The sequence below is a fragment of the Podarcis erhardii genome (assembly GCF_964252035.2).
Source record: "Podarcis erhardii genome assembly, chromosome: 7".
In the NCBI taxonomy this organism is placed as follows: domain Eukaryota; kingdom Metazoa; phylum Chordata; class Lepidosauria; order Squamata; family Lacertidae; genus Podarcis; species Podarcis erhardii.
Genome location: NC_138511.1, coordinates 44,466,710 through 44,486,107, shown reverse-complemented (window position 1 = coordinate 44,486,107; position 19,398 = coordinate 44,466,710). Strand labels below are relative to the sequence as shown.

General features: G+C 46.9%; 1 protein-coding gene and 1 long non-coding RNA gene across 6 annotated transcripts in view; one reads left to right on the top strand and one right to left on the bottom strand.

Moving 5' to 3' along the window:
* TANGO6 (transport and golgi organization 6 homolog) overlaps nt 1-17,387 on the bottom strand; it is a 46,376-nt gene extending 28,989 nt beyond the window's left edge. For 2 of the 4 annotated variants that reach the window (XR_014159010.1, XM_081872385.1), the window contains exons 1-10: nt 17,241-17,386; nt 15,048-15,703; nt 13,117-13,233; nt 12,865-13,015; nt 11,173-11,312; nt 9,916-10,081; nt 9,063-9,145; nt 5,899-6,011; nt 4,339-4,515; nt 1,188-1,314 (exon numbers count right to left, since the gene is read on the bottom strand). Coding sequence is in view for 3 of the 4 variants with exons in the window: in XM_081872385.1 (XP_081728511.1) it covers nt 1,188-1,314; nt 4,339-4,515; nt 5,899-6,011; nt 9,063-9,145; nt 9,916-10,081; nt 11,173-11,312; nt 12,865-13,015; nt 13,117-13,233; nt 15,048-15,703; nt 17,241-17,316 (1,806 nt within the window). In the remaining variant the exon portion in view is untranslated. Of the gene's footprint in view, nt 1-1,187; nt 1,315-4,338; nt 4,516-5,898; nt 6,012-9,062; nt 9,146-9,915; nt 10,082-11,172; nt 11,313-12,864; nt 13,016-13,116; nt 13,234-15,047; nt 15,704-17,240 lie in introns of all 4 variants that reach the window. The other 2 variants (XM_081872386.1, XM_081872387.1) reach the window with 1 other exon arrangement.
* A 109-nt stretch (nt 17,388-17,496) lies between these two features.
* On the top strand, nt 17,497-19,336 carry LOC309347683. 2 transcript variants are annotated; one of them, XR_014159012.1, is made up of 3 exons: nt 17,497-17,511; nt 18,316-18,408; nt 19,136-19,336. It is a non-coding gene; the product is annotated as an uncharacterized lncRNA (long non-coding RNA). The 2 variants fall into 2 exon arrangements; XR_014159013.1 differs by lacking the exon at nt 17,497-17,511 and adding an exon at nt 17,518-17,652.
* Nucleotides 19,337-19,398: the final 62 nt, after the last annotated feature.

The window sequence follows — 19,398 nt, the reverse complement described above, 5'->3', positions numbered from 1 at the left end:
CACACAAAATGACTAGAGCCATTCCTTGCTTTTTTGCATTTCAAAAGAACTGCACAATAAAGGAAGTTCACAAGTTTCATCAAACAGGCCAAACCTCACATGCTTTGCATCTCCATCACTGACTCATCACTCACCAAAGACTGCCTCTCACAGAGCTGATGCCTGACTGTCTAGTTGCATCATTTTGTCTCTTGCATCCCTGGAAGTACCTTTGAAGGGTTGGTGTTGGAGTGGGAGAACAATCACTCTGCATTAGTTAAACAGAGACTTGAGGAGGAGTTGAGGAACCCACTTTAAGTTAAAGGGGTTGTTTTCTTTTTTGCAAAGTTCTTAGTTTCTTCTCCAATGTTGCCTGCCTAAGGGTGGGGGGTGTCCCACAGAAAGGGTTAATAGTAGCTCAGTGGTGGAGCATCTGCTTTAATGCAGAAGGTTCCAGGCTCAGTCCCTGGCATCTCCAGGTAGGACTGGGAGAAACTTCCTGCTTGAAACCCTGGAGAACTGCTATCCATTAGTGTAGCCCAGATGTTTTCAACCTTTTTGGGTCCACGGCTCCCTTGACCAACTACATTCTTTCTGTGGTACCCCTGTGGGGCTCAGGAGCCCAGTTATGTCACCTCTTGCCTGTAGAACTGGCAGCCCTCACTACTTTTCGAACACCCTCCCTTGTGGAGTGTTCCCTCAACCTTCTCTCTTCTCCCTTCTCCTTGGGAGTCCTCTGGGCTGCCACCCCTGGTCTCTGAGCAGTCCCGTGCCCCAAAGAGAGGTTGTCTCCTCACACTGCCCCACAGGGGCCTGGGAAGCACCCCCTGGCCAGCCCCAGAGGCATTATTCGCCTGGCGAGCTTATAGCCAGGGCTGCTGCAACATGCAGCCGTGCAAGCCTTTGGGAGCCAGAGATGTGAGAGGGCATCAGAGGAGGGAGGGAATGAAAGAGGCACAGAGGCCACTGTTGCCTGCAGCACCCTTGACCATCATTCAAGGCATCCCAGGGTGTAGCCACTACTGAGCTAGATGGGCCAGTAGTCTGACTGAGTATAAGGAAGCTTCCTATGTTCAAGCAGAGAAGTATCTTTCCCATCACCTGTGGTTACCTGATATATATTTTTAACCTGGAAGAAAGACTCCTACACCTCCTGCAGATACATTATTAAACAGCCAGAAGCAATTGCCAAGATGAAGCAGCCCTACCTTTAGGCAACAGAGGAAGAAGTCTCCAGCTAAGCCACTGCTCTGGCAGCGAGAGAGCAGCTCCACAAGCTGCTCCAGCTGCCATTGCTCAGAGGACACCTTCTGGTAGAGAGCCTCATCTTCATCGCTGTGAAACAAGAGGCAAAAGTTTCACAAAGGGGAGTCACAGCTTTCCTGGCAGCAACTCTGAGCATCTTACATTCCTCTTCCATCCTTCTGCAAGTGACCTCAGGCCACCTCCTTAACAGAGGGAGGATCTTTTGAGCCACCAAGAGCAGGCAGCTGTGTTGCTAATCAACAATCTTAAGAAGCACTTGAACAGCTCTACAGCAGCCTTCCCCAACCTGGTATCCTCCTGATGTTTTGGGCTACAACTCCCATCAGCCCCAGCCAGGACGGCCATGGCAGGAGTTGCAGTCCAACAACATGTGGAGGGTACCATATCCTGGGGTAATGTTTCACACTGCAAAGCCAAGAGTCCAGCAGTCTGCCTAGAAAGTTGATTTGAGAGGGTAGCCACCCAAAAGCATGCCTGCTCTCCCTCACTGTGTGCAGGAAGATCACAGGCCTGTTGACAGCAATGCTCTGCAGCAATGCTCTAACAGCATGCAATGTGAGCTGGGAGAGGTTTTCCACTCCCCCCACTCCCTGCTACCTTGGTTAACAGGATTAGGTTTTGTGCTTTGACTAGCACAAGAGGCCCAAGTTTCCTCAGATAAGTTTGTAGGGCTAAATATATGAACATTGGGTTTTGCTGCCAGGTGTTTTTTGTTTTTGGTGGCATTGGCCACCCTGGGAGTTTTTAAAATGGAAGGATACCACTTATGTTTTGAAAAATAAAAGAACAAAGCATGGCAGAATGGCTAATAAAAACTTCACCAGCCTTGGCCTTCCAGATGTATTAGACTATAGCTCCCATCAGCCTCAGCTCAGCCAATATGGCCATATGATGTTGGGGCTGATGAGAGTTACAGTCCAAAACATCTGGAGGGCACCAGGTTAGGGAAGGCTAGGCTAAGAGATAAGGAAATTCCTCATCTGAATCTTGCCTCTGCCATACACCACTCTCTTTCTCTCTCTGTCTCAGTCCCACATCTGCAACAGGGGATAATCACAATAGTCTGCTTTACCCGGTTGCTGTTAGGATCACAATGAGGTGATTTAGGTGAAGTATTTTACACACATGAATGGCAAACTCGTGGAAAGCAAGAGTGGAGGTTCAACTCTGCAAGTCAACTCACACTGCAAGCCCAACATTCAAGAGAAGGCAGAGGCAACTCTTTGGCAACACACTAAATCAGCAGAGGCTTGTAGCACTTTGAAAAGCTAGCAAATAAGGCACAAGTGTTCATGGACTGGAGATGTATGAATAGCTATCTTCAGTTGGCAGGTAGGGGTGTCAGGAGTGGGGAGGACGAATGTGAACTGGACACCAAATGGCTAAGAAATATAAAAAGTCCAGTCTGTGACAATTATGCGCAAAGTGAAGTTTCCATTCATTACACCAGTAATTGGTGAAAACACCACCACCATAACATTATGAAGTTAATTAGCACCTTCAGCGAGACAGGAAACCACCAGGTAACACAGGAATGGTTGCAGAAAGACAAAACAAAAATAATCCCAGGTTATAAAACACAGTGCCCATACATGGGCTTGTGAGTGGGAAAATCTGACATTGAAATTGGTTGAACAAGAAGGGGAAAGGGGGGAGCTTGCACTGCACACTTGGGAGGCTAGAGTGCACCTTCGCCCTCTGATTCTCAAGGGTTTGATTCAGGTGCTGTGAGAGCCGGAATGGGCTCCTTCAGCTCAGTCACATATGCTGGGGTGAGGTAAGGGAGCAACTTTGACATTCTGTTCTCAGCACTGAGCAGCAATAGAGCTCTGTAAATGTCTCCCCCCACCCACCTGAGTAGCACTGCTGCACTGAGTAGCAGTATGGCCTAGGTGATAAACTAGACTCCAAAAACAGGGTTCCCCTTCTCTCCTGTTAGGGTTGCCATATGTCCTCTTTTTCCAGGACACACCCTCTTTTTCATGGGTAGTGTCATCATAGTGATCCATAGTTAAAAGTAGAAGTTAGCAAATGTGTCCTCTTTTTTGCTCTCCAAAATATGACGACCCTACCTGTAGCCTGCCATTAGCATACTGGGAGTGTTTACCATCTGTGCATGCAGCAGTCATTGGGGGTTCTTGGGCTTAGAATTTGAGCTTTCACTTCTGTTCATTTGCTGACTCCTCAGAGCCAGCCCTCCCCGCAGCCCCTGTAGCTGACAGCTTTGTGGTTTTCAGTTTCAGTTACATGAGCCTCTGGCAAGGAGAACTTTGGAAGTCCAAGATAAGGCCCACAAGAGCTCCAGATTCCCTTCTCTTTCCACTTTGATGAGTCTTCCATTTCCTTCCAGCACATCACTCCCCAGTGCTTGGGGCTTCACACTGTTTCATCATTTCGTCATTACATCAGCACTCATTCACAAAGAAATGAGAACATCAGAAGAGCTTAGCTACTGAATCAGGCCAAAGGGGGCCATCTGGTCCAGTACCTGGTTCTTACAGGGTCAACCAAATACCTCAGTGGGAAGCCCAAAAGCAGGACCTGAGCACAGCAGCACTTGTGCCACTTGTGATTCCCAGCAACTGGTAATTCAGAAGCAGACTGTCTCTAAAAGCAGAGGGAGAACGTAGCCACTGTTAGCCCTATCCCTTTGCGACCCTTCTGCAAATTGGCATGCGCCAATTAAGAGCATGTACACACAACTGCTCTTAAGGACACATAAGTGAAGCAACACCTCCATACGTCCTGTTACTTGCTCAAAGAGCCAGACAGAAGCACTCACTCCACTTCACAGTCTGCAACCACTTATACATGAATGCAGATGACACAAGTCTGCCCAGCCTCAAGAAAAGCTGTGGCCCTCTTCCCCCAGCATGCCACCTGTGCCAACGAGCCTGAAGCTTCACAAAACACGTTAAGGTATTTTGAGATGCTGTGTCCACTTCCAAAGACGACACAGGACAGGCAACCCTGGAAATCAGACAGCCACAAGGCTCTATCTTCTCTGCTTTGAGAAGACCACCCCAGAACAAGCTCAGCCACAACATCAGCCTGCAGCCACACAGGACTGGAAAGCCACATGCAGTTTCTCACCTGATAGTCTCTTTGATGGTGACTACAGCGCCCCCTTCACTGCCTGCCTGAAACTGACAGAGCGGATGGAGCAGGTGGGTGGCTCCTCCAAGCCTTGCAAGTCCTTCCAGGACGGATAGTGCGGTTTGCCTCTTGCATTTCTCCAAGAACCATAACAGGATCTCTTGGCATGGAGTGCTACAAGGAAGGAAATGTGGCAATGAGTGACTGCCAAGCAGTCCAAGGGAGAACAAGCATGTGCCAATCTGAACCTGGCAGGGTTGAAGAGAAAGGGCAGGTAAACCTGGAAGTGTCCTAGAGGCTCCAAATCAGGCAGTGGACTTCTCCATTGCTAGAATGGGGTAGACCAGAGCAGTCTTCCCTCACTGCTCTAAACTGCTGCATATAGTCCATACCTTTTCTTAACACGAGGCCCATTTATCCCAGGAGAAGGGATCCTCAGACTTGGGGTTTGAATGCAGCTCTCCAGGCCTATGTACCTGACCCTCAATACTCTCCCTAGGTCACCTCTCACTGGTCATTTCACATAGGCCAGGCATGTTTTTGCCTTGCTGGAATGTGTCTTTAAATTCTGATAATGCCTCCTGCATGCCAAGATAGAGGATAGAGAAGATTGTGTATGTGCAGAATCAAACCTACAGTACAAAAGTAAAAGTTATTCATTGCCCCACACACTTTTGCCTTTGGTCATGCACACCACTGGCCTGTGGAAGATTCCCCAAAGGGAACACAACCCTTGGGCAGGAAGAGGTTCTCCACCACTGCTGTAGCCCTTGCAAGAGCTCCCTAAGCATTTGCCCTTGCACCATTAAGAAGTGCTGGGCTCACCACGCATGTTCCAAGCTGCAGCTGCCAACATTTAAATCCCATTTCCTGGACAAGTCCTGAAGATGCCTCTCTCTCATGAGAAACAGCATCCAACTCCCTCAGATATGATCTGCCTAACTGCATCCCCAGCTTGTGCCAGCATCAACTCCTTAGAGCAGGAAGTCTGGTCTCCAGGTACTGCTGTGCAGCACAAAACACTGCCTCATTGTCTGTGAATAGAAAGCAAGCCACACATACACACACACACAAAGCAGCAGCAGTATCATCATCATCATCAACAACTTTATTGCACTACCCAAAGGCCATGGCATCATTCACAAAGGAAACAAAAAGAAAAGCAACAATAACCATAAAAACATCAGGCACTGCAGATACAATAAACCACGATCATGACTCCTAAGAATTATATTGATGCATACGATAGACTATCAAGGAGTTTTCAGGTAGAATGTACCAGCTTACCGTAAATGTCCGAATCAACTTTGCAATTGACCGCTATTTTATCTAGTTCTTTTCTCCTGATCTTCTTAGCTGCCAACGCATATAGTGCTACTTTATAAGTGACGAAGTCACAGCAGCAGCAGCAGTAAGAGAGAGTCATCTGCCTGTCTTTCATGTCCTTGAAACTGCCCCCATAAGAGGGATGTTTCTCCCAAGATGCAGTGGGAGAATTTTTTTTGAAATCAGATGGTCTTTGACTGCAGAGCCCTTCCTCTGAGCCACACACCTTACCGTAAGAAAGACACGTTCTGCTTCGTAAAACACCAGAGGGAGAAGATGGTTCCTAGCACAGGCTGCAAGGAGTCCAATAGGAAAGCTGTGGGTTCATTGCCAATCACGTACACCTGAGACAAGAGAGGAAGCACCATGGAATGAGTGGATGGAGAGAGACAGGAAGCACATGCCTGCTTTGCCTATGGACTATGACTCACAGAAACACAGAACAGGGCTGGGCACAAGAACTGCCATCACCTTGAGAGGCACTGCTCTCTGCAATAACCCTTGAGAAATGAACATAAAGGTTATAGATATAGAAATGGGCTTGGAAGTGCATGGGCAATGAGAGCTAGCAGAGGTGTGATAAACCTGGACAAGCTAGGACCTATGCAGATTTCCATAACTGAAAGCTCATTTCTTTGCTCAGAATTCTGATGTATTTATCTAGAGCCGTACCTTGGAAGTCGAATGGAATCAGTTCCGGAAGTCTGTTTGACTTCCAAAACATTCAAAAACCAAATTGCGGCTTCTGATTGGCTGCAGGAAGTGCCTGCAGCTAATCAGAAGCTGCGGAAGCCCTGTTGGACATTCAGGTTCCCAAAAAATGTTCGTAAACCAGAACAATCACTTCCAGGTTTGCGGCGTTCGGGAGCCAAAACATTTGAGTTCCAGGGCGTTCGGGATCCAAGGTACGACTGTATTTGTGACAGTCTTGGATAAAGGTGTCAGACTGCTCTGAGACTCTTTTTAGAACTACCATGGCCTGAAGGAAAGGCTGGGAACATCAGTGGTTGCCATCACCCCAACCACTAGCCATGCTGGCTGCTGGGAACTGGGAGTCCTACAACATCTAGAGGGCTACTGGTTAGTCACATTGTCTTAGACCTTCATGGTATCCCTGGTCCCAGCACGCACACGCACGTGCACACACAAAAGCACCTCTGTGAGAAAGAGATTTCCTTTATAAAATATGGCCTATTATTTCCGCCTGAGCTAATCCCCCATGGAGCCACTCATCCTCAATGAGCATTATTTGTACTCGCTGCTTTCCTGCTAAAGTCCTGAGATGAGTTTCCCACTCTGGCATCAGATGACACTTGGGAGGCAAAGCCCCAGAAACACCTTCAAGCTCCAATCTGCCATCTTAATCTCCCCTCTGTCAGGGCTCTAGCACTCTGCCATTAGCAATGGACCCACCCTGTGCTCCCAGGCATTTTCAGAAGGAACAGCGGCCACCGTGTGGCCTCTGGGACCCGTTCCTGCCTGCCGGCTCATTATAACAGATCATTACTGCCCAAGACGCTGTCGAGCAATCACAGTATTTAAGAGCTCAGACTGCCAAGGTGTCTGCCAAAGATCTCAGTGCTGCTGGCTTGTGGCTTGGCTGCCTGACGCATGGGATTGTGCTGCCCAAAATGTTGGAATCTGACCAAGGCAAAGCAAGCTGACCTCCAGAGAAAGAGAAAGATTGCTTTACCTGTTGTGTCCACAACCGGCTAACCTGGATACAGCTGAAAGGCCATGGTGTTCCTCTCAAAAAGGACAAACTTCATCCAAGGCGGATCTAGGGGAACGCAACTGGTTCAGTCGCACTGGGCACTGAGCTTTTGGGGAGCCTCAGCAATGATGTCCAATTGAAGGCAGGAGGCCACCAAGGTCTACCACTGACTGCATCTATCCGTTTCATCAAGACTGAGGGGTTTCTAAGCCCCTCTTCAAGAGCTGGAAATCAGGAGCTTGGTGGGGAGACCCTCATCCTGCAGCATCGGCTGCAACATGGGCTTTAAGAGACAGGCAGACAGGCACTGGACCCACTGGACACTGAGAAGGCAAAGGAGCTCCAGTTACCTTCCCCCAGTGATCTCTGCTGATTTCCCCTGCCCAGGCCGGAGTGTGCAGAGCCACAAGGCAGTACAGCCACTATTCGTTCCAGTGATTTCTGCTTGCTTGGCAAGCCACTCGGTCAGATCCCTATCCATCTACTTTAGACTGCTGATTGTCCCATGCAGAAATTGCAGATTTTGATGCAGGCTTGCCAGTTATTATATTGCTTGGCAATGAATTGGAAAAATGAGCAAAAGATTGTATTTCCAAAGTGCTGGGCTAGCACCACCATATGAGAAGGGGAATTACTCCTAGCCGAGCAGAGCATGAAGGGCAAAGCTGAATGCACACGCACGCACGCACATACATACACTACACTGTGATCCTAAGCATGGAAACTGTGATGAGGAAGCATAACTGAAGTTAATTGCCACCAGTTCTAAAGTAAATGCACTTATAAACTGACCAGGTAAAAAGCATAGGTGAAACAAGAGGCCTGCATCTGGCAGACCAATCTGTACAGGGCACAGCATGGAGCAAGTCCTAGGAGATGGAAGATGAGATATGGGGAAGAAGGGAAGCAAGATTGCTATGGGGCAGCAGGTCACCATCAGTGTTCAGGACTTGGAGGTGTGGGTGCTCTCAACAGCTAGGAAGCTAACATAATCACATCGGTTTTGGAAATACTCAAAAGAGCAGCTCAAGGAAGATAATCTGCTCCTTCAAGGTCTCCAGCTGCAGCTGATGCTTCTTTTCCTTTGTCTCCAGGACTTTAGCCACTGGGTTCAAGCACCTCCTGTTACTCCTTGAGCGTCATTAGTGCCATTCAGCCTTCCCTGCCCTGATGTCCTCCAGATGGCCTGGACTACAACTCCTATCAGCCCCAGCCAACACAGCTGCAGTCCAAACCATCTGGTGGGCTCCAGGTTGGCAAAGGCTGCTACAAGGTGTCTGAAGCACCTGACTGGGATGCCAGTGAATCAGCTGCCTTTATATATAGTCCCACATCAGAGGCAGAGCAAGGAAGGACACAGCAAGGATGCAAGTCTTCTACTCAGCTCAGCTTCTTGTGCAAGCACTGAACTTGCAGCAGCATCCAAGGGAGGCAACAGGCAGCTGGACCACCTCTGTGAAGGAGTCCATGCATTGCTTTTGGACTCTCACTGGGGGCACCTAGCTAAGTTCTTTAAACTGCTTAGACACAAATTTTGTTTCCCCAGGGAAGGGGTGGGAAGCTGAAGAACCATCTGTTCTGGTGTTCCAATTGAAAAGAGAACTTCTTGAAAGGGTCGCTTTCCCTGCTTGCAATATTCAGCTTTAGCAAGGCATACAGGAAGTGAGGTTAAATGATGTACCTTAAGCACATTTTCCACACACTCACTGAGCTCCTCCTCTTTCACCAACACAGTCCCTGCCAGCAGCTCTTTCAGCGGTACTTCTGAACAAAACAGAGAATAGTAAGATCATCAAAACCCATCAAAACAGAGGATGCTGAAACTGCAGGCTGTGTCCAACTCAAAAGCATTTTTGTGGGGTGGGAGCCTTCAAATATATCAATTATTTGTTTATTTATTTATTTTATTAAGGTTTTTTCAGACTGACTGCTCCCATGGATCGCTCACTATAATAATGCCAAAAGGTTCATTAATGACGGAGGATTTTAAAAAACAAAAAACATAGTACAGAATAGCTGATGGGACCCCCGGGTACAGGGCAGTATATAAAGTCAATAAATAAAAATAAATAAAAGTCTTTTGAAAGGCAGATCTCACCATGACCACTTTCACAATTCTCCCCCTGGAGAGGTCACTGCAGCCCTAAAAGGGCAACCCACCCCCTGTAATCATGGTAGGGTGCTCAATGCATCACACTTTTATGGACTGCTCCATTTAATGCAACACAATAATGGCAACTGAATTAAACAGAATGGTCCATAAAGTACAGAATGAGTTACTTGGAGCTCTGCCCGGTTTGTAACGGGCTGCTAGGAGAGAGCCCGCCAGGCTTCTGTCACTGAGGTAATGAGATATCCAAGAATCGCAGAGCAAATGATTCCAAGTAATGAAGTCATTGAACAAAATAAGAAACAATTTTCACAGCCTGAACCGATGATGCAGGACAGGTACAAAGAAGGCGACCTGTCCCTCTCACAGGGGCTGCCAGATTCCTTAGTCTGGTCCAGGTGGTCGAGAAGAAGGAAGCGGTTACCTGTCACATCATCTGAGCAGCGCAGGAGGGGCTCCAGTATGGGACGCAGCAGGTGCTTCTCGGCTTGCTGGGGGTGTTGTCTTGCCATGGAGAGGACAGTCGTGGTGGCAACTCGCTGGAACTGATGGGCTGTCAGCTTATCCTGAATGAGGAACAGCTGCAGAACCTGGGAGAGAAACAGCACAGACTGCTCTTTAGCCACTGCTGGGGGCTGCATTTGCATTGCTCTCCAGTGCTGTTTATTCCTCGGCCGCTGATCCTTCATTAAACTGTGTTTCTAAAACCGTGCGTGTGCTTCTCATTGTTAATAGGCCAATAAAAAGCAAATGCAAGTATGCCCTTTTTTAGTAATAGGCCTATAACAATGAGAGTTTCATATTAGGTCTCTTCAGCCTGGCCTTTGACAGCTGAGATGTGTGTTTTCAGGACTTGCCCTATTCCTGTGACTGTCCTCTGTTTAACTGTTTTTAATTCTGAATTTTACACTGTTGTAACCTGCCCTGGGACCTACTGGTGTAGGCTTGGTAATAAATGTAGTAAATGTAGTATGTTACTACTACTATTGCTATTACCATTGTTACCACCACAGTTACTGCACATGCTGTAGAGGGAAATGAAGGGCAGGTGGAGCTCATCAACCTGGGAAGGTAGCCCATCTAGGAGAAGTAAAACTCTGATCCTAAACCTCCACTGCATTGTAGATATACTCATTCATGAGAAAGGTTTCAGGAGTAAACCCCGAGGAAAAATCCACACCCACTGCCTTGTGGTACATCTCTGGGAGAAGAAAAGGCTAAGGAGTAAACCCTACACAAATCCACTGGAGTCCCTATGACAGTTGGATGGCATCTTATACACCTCCTTCCAGCAACTTCTGCATTCAAGTAGGTGACAAATAGATCGCTCTGGTTTCCTTTGGATCACGTTGGCAAGGCCAAATGGGGGGGGTGTCCTTGTCATCTGGGCAGCCCAGGACCTCCATACACACTGCCCAGGCTTACACTCTGGAGAGGTCACTTCAGTGCTGCAAATGCAGCAAAAACAACACAGGAGTTACCAGTCTCTGCAGCCACAGCGGGCGATGTGATTCTCCAGCTGTTTGAGTTCACCCCAGAGGTGCATTTTATTGTCTCTCAAGACAGATGGATGCCACCACCAGTCCCTGCAGGAATGATGCCCCAATTGGAAGGCCCTGCACTACAGACCACCACAGAATATAGATAGAATAATGGAGAGGAAGGTGGAGGAAGGACATACCTGTGGGCACACCTGTTGGCAATAATCCTCCAGGGACAGAGACTGCTGAGGACAAGTGGAGAGGATCCTGGCCACAGCGGCACACTTCCGCCAGTCAGCTGCTGCTGCTGCTTCGGCACTGCTGCCACCTGTAGCCCCAGCTGGAAGGCACAAAGGCAGGATAGACTCTTTGTTAGGTTCTAGGATACTATGAACACTCCAGTTGATGCTCATTCTGAATTGCAATACATTCTGATGACCTGCTCTAATCCCTAGGGTGCCTGTATATAGGAAGGTACCTTATACAAAGTCACACCATTGGTCCATCTAGCCACTACTGTTGCAATTGACCAGCAGGAGCTCTCTGAGGTTTCAGACAGGGCCTCTTTCCCAGCCCTAACTGGGGGTTGAACCTGGGACCTTTTGCGTGCAAAGTAGGGGTTTTCAGGAAAAAATTCTGGTAAGTTTTCCCATGCAAATAAGGATAATTTGAAAAGGTAATTTTCATTTTGCATTAGCAAATTTTCTAATGCCCTAGAGAGTGAACTCATTTACCATATCATATTTTATTTCTTATCTAGTAAACAAAGCTACAATAACAACAACTAAAATCTGGGGTGGGGGAGTGCTCCAGTCCATTTTGACACGCTAAGTTTGTAAAGAGGAAATGAGGTGATCCCAAATGTTCCTCAATAAGCAGCTGGCACAAAGCCATTAAAATGACAGCTTTTATTGGACTAACTTTGGTAGATCTATGAGTCTGCAAGCTTTCAAGTTTCACAGACCTCTGTCAAGCAGAAAAGCTGATGGAGAATTCTACAAATCATTAAAAATCAGCATACACCTGCAATAACCAAGGATGATCCATTTGAAAGAGTGTATTTTATGCCTCTTGTCATCCAAAACCAACTGAACTGAAGCAGTGAGAGGCAAAATTCCTCACACACTTAAATAACCTTTGAAGAAAAGAGTCACAGAACTCCCACGTCTCAATATGCTTTCTCACACTGGTTAACAGAATTAGCGGGATTTGTGGCAATTTACTGTTGCAGGATATAGGGGCCACTGGCTAAAATGGCATTCAAAGGAGATCAGATAAGTTCATGGAGGACAGGATGCCAATAGGAAACCTCCAGGCTCAGAGACAGTCTACCTCCGATTGCTCACTGTTAAAAAACGGGGACATCTGTTGCTTTCCTATCCCTGCTGGTGAGCTTCCTGAGGGCCTCTAACAGGCCCCCCTGGGAAGAAGGCTGGACTACATGCACCTTCAGTCCACAAACAAAGGGCACCCATCTCTTCCGCATCCTGTTCTCACAGTGTCCAACCAGATGCCTCGGTGGGAAGCCCACAAGCAGGACCCGAGTGCCATGGCAACTCTCCTCACTTGCAATTCCCAGCAACCGGCATTCAGAGGCCCACTGCCTCCAACTGTGGAGCTGGAACAAAGCCATCATGGCTAGTGACCACTGATAGCCTTAATCTCCATTAATTTGTCTAATCCTCTTTTAAAACCATCCAAGTTGGTGGCCATCACCATGCCACAGGAATTTCCCCAGCATTCAGCTTCACTGGGTTCTAGTACTATGGGAGGGGAAGTAAAACCTATTTTCTATCCATCTTCTCCCATGCCAGGCATAATCTTATACAGTTCTACTGTGCCCCGTTCTCCATGCTTACTCATAGCTTTTCTTATGTTATCATCTCACTCACCTCCTGCTCCCTCCAGGATGCCACGGACCACAGCCTGAACACCACCCGGTCTTATCAGCCTCTCAGAGAGCAGCTGCCCACAGAGACGCCGGAGCCAGGCTGGGGCTGGTGCCAGACCATGCTCACTGCTGCGTCCACTGGAACCAGAGCCCTGGAATGGTCAAGAGGGAAGAAGAGGACAAGTAATGGGTTGCAGAGCCACACCAGTGAGCACACTTAGACTCCCCAGGAAGCAGGGTCCACCTGCAGTACCTGTTTGGGTCCACCTTGCAGCAGCAGCAGTTCTCGAACCACCAGCGGCTGGTAAACTCTGTTCAAAAGGCCTTGCAATGCCTCCCTGCAGCTGCTTCGCTCCTCTTCTGTAAGGCCCTAAAAAAAGTTTGCATAAAACAGCAGCAGCAGTAAAATTAATTGTACAGTATGGCTTTGACTCCCTCTACTGGGTGGTCGGCAATGTGCTGAAATCTTCCACAAAGGTCTGCATTCCTAAGCAGACACTGCACAGAAGACATAAGATCAACCTCCCCACAGCTTGCTATTCTTTGTTCTTCTTTTCTGAAAGACAGCTGCAAAAGGACAGCAGTCTGAGTTAAGAGATGTGGGAGGCCTGCTTAACCCTCTTCCTTTCTCCAGTTTTACACCAAATCACCATATTTAGCTACTTTTCTCTCAAAAACAGCCCTTCAGGTAACTTAAAACCAATCAACAGACTGTTCGTACTCCGTGAGTAGCATCTAGTTTGGCTCTCAGGCTAGCAGGTGGGTGCCTTGGGTACATGAAGAGGGTTATTGCACTGATGCAATCTTGTTTGCACCTTGTGGTCTGTTTGACACAAACTTGATGTTGTCATTCGCAATGTTCTGTTGTGTCAACATTATCTCAGTGCAGAGAGAGACCTTGTTGATGTGGACAAGTTTGCACATAGTCTTACCAGGCCCATGTCCAACCTGAGCAAAGTGTTACATGATGTCATTCCAATGTCCCATGCTGCTGCAAATGACTGAGTGTTTGCTGAACCGCTACTGCTTCATAGGTTGCATCCCTCAAACCCAGACACCATCACTTGTACCAGTCCAATGTTTGAGTTGCACAGAAGGTTCCAGTGGGATCATGAGGATGAAGAAAATAATAATTTCATACTGTATCATTTTGATGATTCCGTTTTCTTTTGAGCCAATGGCCTAGCTAAACTGAAAAGGCCTGTGCTTGCCTGCTTTTACAGTACAGAACTAGCTGCCTTTACGTACTGCATGTAGCAAATGTCTATTGCAGAACACTGAAAAGAATAAACTGTTAGTATCTATGGTGGCCACTGTATGCATGAAAAGAGAATCAGCTAGGCATGGAAATTGTGATTGATCTTGAATTGTTTTATAGACGGATCAAACAGCACATTGGGAGACACTGAATGAATAGTCAAAGTCTCAGTAAACAAAGACACTGAAAAATGGTTATATATAATCACATTATATTATAATGAGGGCTGATCTGAAGAGCCAAATTATTTTGATTGGTTCAGAATGGTGACATTGTTTTGCAACTATTAAGACTGCTGCGATCCTTTGATTGGTGAATAGAAATTATGAGTATAATCTGGAAGTGTATAAAAACATTGCTTTGGATGTGGTTTTTCACAGCCTCCTTATTTTTAAAGGCTGTTCCTATTTGTATTTCAATAAAGGCCTGCATCCTTTTCTTTTGGGTTTTGGGTTTCTGGGAGGAACACCTCCAATCCAGGAACCCCTTTTAAATTTATCCAACAATGTAAGACACTCTCTCTTAAATTTTCCAAGGAGACAACAGATTAGGAAAGTTATCAAAATTTGGAAAGTTATCAAAAACACTTTTCATCATATATAAATGATGCTCTATAAAAATGTTGAGATGCCCATCCTGACTACCATCGGAGTTGGTAACTGGTGCTAAACAAAATATATTCTTTATGCCACAGATGTGCAACCTGTGGCCCTCCAAACATTGCTGGATTCCAACTCTCATCATCTCTGACTACTGGTCATGCCAGGGAGGGCTGATGGAGTCCCACAACATCTAGAGGACACCAGGACGGGGAAGACTGAACTACACGCATTTCCCATCACACCAGGGGCTGATGGAAGTTGGAGTCCAACAGCAGCAGAAGGCCACAGAAGGTTCCCAGCCCTGAATCCAAGCTGACAACTCACCATCTGCTCCTCTGAGGGCTTGGCTTCTTCTTCATCCTTCCTTCTTGCTGGACAGAATCCGAGCTGGCACAGCCCTGCCAGGAGATCCCCCAAGTGACGTGTGAGAATGAGTCTGCCCAGGGACGTGTGATCAGCAACCTCCATTAGGAGAGTGCAGGTTACAAAAAGCCGGCGTGTGGCACTGGAAATGCATCTGGGTGAAGCCACTTCTTGAACCAGGGCACTGAATTCTGTCCTGCTTCTCAGGGGAAGCCCAACGCCAGGCAAGAGATACGGGCAAATGCCCAAGGTCACAACAAACTGTAAGGCCACCTGCACAGTTTTCTCCTGGGCAATGCTGAGGGTGTCAGGACTCAGAGGAGGTGCAGCTTCAGCTGTCTTGGGGTTTGGCTGAGGTGGACAGTAAGTTGTTACTAAGAGAACCATGCACTGCTTGAGACACAGCAAAAGGAGCAAGACATGGCAAGTAAAATTCCAAGGCACATCCGGGCAGGACGCCAGGCACTGAGCCTGCTTAGAGACCTCAGTTCTTAACCTCTGCAGTTCATCCCATTGCGGGTCCTGGGCAAACTTCTCTTCCAAAATGGATACATTAAAGTGCAACGATTCCAGCAAATCAACATGCTTTGTTGACTGCAGAGGGCCTGAATCTGTGCCTGGAAAGAAAGACAGACAGACAGTTGATCACATGCCGCAAATATATCTACACCACGCTCTAAAACGAGTTTGAAATACAACCCCCTCCCCCAAGAAACACTAGAAATTATGGTTCTGTATGCAGACTAGGGATCTCTAATAAGTCCACAACAATGAGATATTTTGCTCTATTTGATGAGAAGTTTTAAAGGAGCATGCTGCTCTTTGTGCCAGAAATACTCCAATTTTATTTCTGATTTTGTTGGAATGGTTTTTTTAATGTCAGACAATAATGTTGCTGAACACATTTGGTTTGGAGCTGCATCTTATTATATAGGTATATTCGGACTCTTTGCCAGATTAAAGAGCCTATCAAAGTGTTTGTTCCTTTCTTAAATCAGCTGAATAATGCCTGGCCTACGTTGCAGGGTTGTTGCCAGGACAAGACAGGAAGTAGTGAAAAGACAAAGCATGCAGGCCACCATTTGCTTCTGGAAGCAGAATGGAAGACTTACAACAGAGTCAATAAAATAGGAAGCTGCTCTGCAGCCTCCAATGCTTCGCAGATGAAATTAGGGTCACCCATCACAACAGTTGCTGGGGAGCAGGAATGAGCTTTTGTCTGCAAGCCCTGCTTGTTCCTGCATTTCTGATCAGATCCAACAGAACTCTTATATTTTTCCCATCCCAAAGTTTCTCCTCTCCCTTCTGGGTTACAGCATAATCTTAACCATGTCTACTCAGAAGTAAGTCAAAGGAAATGGGGCATATTCTAAGTGAGGCTAGGACTGCAGCCTTTGTTTTTCTGAGAACCTTGAGTTGTCTTGCTCTGGCTTCTGAAGCAGCCGGGCCATTCAGAAATGTCAACACACACACAACCCGCCGCTTTTTGGACCGCCCCACTTTTTACCATTTCATGGATTCCTGTAGGAAGGTGCCAGAGTAAGACCATTAGTTCAGCTAGCCCAGTATTGCCTCTACTCTGACATTTTGTTATTCTTTTAAGTTGTGACAAGCCCTTCCTAGTTGTTCTGACTGGCAGAATAACTCTCCAGGGATTCAAGTGGGCTGTCTTTCTCCACCCTACCTGCAGATGTTGTCAGGGATCAAACCTGGGACACTTTCTGCACATGACACATGTGCTCTGCTACTAAGCAGCTACTACTGTGGCCACTCCCCTAAAAACGAAGCAAGCTTCCAGTCCTCATGGTTCTGGATGAAGGGCTGATTTAAACAAGGAAGAAGCTACCTTACACTGAGCCCATCGCGACCAGTACCGTTTGGCAGCGGGTTTCCAGCAAGGGGTGGGGGAGGGCGGGTGATAACTTTGTACAGTATATCGCTTTGAGCTCTTGGGATAAAAAGGTATAAAAATAAATAAAATAAAATAGCCATACGCGGCACACCACCCCCTAAAATTGGCCAGAGGGCATTCCCTGGAGAGACGGGCTTTCAATGAGGCCGTTCAGCTGCGGGAACGACCAGGCCGCCTGCAGCCTCCCTTGAACCGCAAAGGTGCAGGAGCCCTTGCCTCCAAGGCCCTCACCCTCTTCTCACCGGCAGCTTTGGCTGTCCCCAGTAGCAGCTCCAGCGCCTCAATCACCCGTCTCAGCACAGCCTCGCTCCCGGCCATCGCGGCTGCTTCACGCTGCGCTTCTGGCCGCCATCTTAGGAAGGTCGGATAAGCCGAGACAGTGCTGTCATCTTAGGAAGGTCGGACGCCACATTTCGCCATCTTGGGAAGGTCTGGAGGTACACGAGCGAGTAGTATAAGGAGCGGCCTTCTTGGGAAGGTCCTCGCCCTGAAGCAGGCTGCCATTATGGGAAGGTACGATAGATGAGGGTGCGTCTCCTCTGGACTTCAAGGGCTCTCTTACTTGCTTCTGGGTTTGGGATCTGCATCAGTGCCGTTTTTTATTTCAAAGGAAGTGAGTCCCGGATATCTCTGGCAGGCGCTGAACAGGCTCAGGTAACATCCGCACCGTATTGTGGATTCCCCCAAAGAATCATGGGAGTTGTAAAGATGCTGTGAATTGTAGCTCTGTAAGGGGGTGAACTACAGTTCACCAGATTCTTTGGAAGACGTCGTGTGGTTTAAATGTATAGTATAGATGTATTTGTTCAGCGGCTTTCACGTTCTTCTGCGCCTTCAGCGTGCACGCACCTAAACTTTGTACATTATAGTATTCTGAAGTGTTCAAAGTGATTCACGTGCATTACCGAGTTATAGCCCTTACACCAACCCTTCAGGGTAGGCCAGTATTATTATCCTCTCCCCATCCAGTACCCTATTACAAACAGGAAGGCAGGGGCTGAGTGGGACTTGCACTTTTATTAGGTGGATTATTAATATATTTCATATAGAGAGAGAGATTTAAGGGCTTCTCTTTCTGAGGTGCCAAAATAACTTGGCCAACCTTGGGTGTTAAGCACCTTAACCCGGAGCAGCAACATTTGCTGTTCCACCTCTGCTGAGTTCATGACAAAGGGGAAAAAATTGAACTAGGGACTTTCTGGCTCTCCTGCATCTTTACTCCTTAATTTCACAATATTTTAAAGTCACAAATAGTCCTACATCCCCTTGGCATGGGCTCAGCATATAACATGTAACAGGTTCATTTATTTATTTTAGCTAGGAAACCAATCCTCAGCTTGGAATGACTGTTTCCAGCACAAGCCTCTTGCAAATTACACACACTTTAAACTCAGCCTTGACTTGGAACAGGTAGGTCCTCTCTTGCATTTATTATTTTGGGCACAATAGGAAGACTGGGCAAGGGATACTCAAATAAGTTATAGTTTAGTACTTTTCTGGAACTGACAGAGCAACCTTCTCCCATGGGGGAGGCCACCTGTTATATTCCATTCCCAAGGAGACTTGCCTGGTGCCACTACTATTATCCTTTCAGCACCAATCATCTTATTGTTATACTACTGTATATCGGGGTTTTCTAGTTTAGAAGAAAAGGACACATTCTTATTATAAAGGTGTGTAGAATTATGCTTGGTATGGAGAAAGTGGATTAAAAAAAGTTTTATCCCAGTCAGAATACTAGACACTGGGGCTAGCCAGTGAAACTGAACAATGGAATATTGAGGATGGACCAGAAGTACTGAACACAACATGTAGTTAAACTCTGGGATTTGTTCCTACCAGATGTAGTAATGGCCACCAAACTGGATGGCTTTAAAAGAAGAGTTAAACAAATTCACGAAGGTTAAGGCTCTCAGTGTCTACTAACAACACTGGCTGTGTTCTTCTTCCACTGTTGGGCATAGGAAGTGGGGAAAGTGCTGCTGCATCTAGTCATCCAATGTGAGAATAGGAGCTGGACTAGTGTTATATTGTAAGAGACCCAAAACACTGGAGACAAATGCTGCAGCTTTTTTTATTTCAGGAACTCACTCAGAACTGAAATTAAAGCTAACGTCACTCTTTTTATGTTCCTCAGGAATCCTTGTTATGCCTTTGACTACAAATCCCAGTACACAGTTCACCTACCACAATACCAGAACTAGAGGGTCTCTGGTCTGATCCAACAGCGTTATTATTATTATTTTAAAGTTTTCTGATCTTGTTTTTGTAAGGAGTCCTGGAAACTACTGAAGGGCAGCTCATAAATCCTTTAAATAAATAAGGAATATGGCTGATACATTCTAATACATTTATTCTGAGTCAGGAAAATATTGCAAGTTTAAGAGGTTGACCAATGTG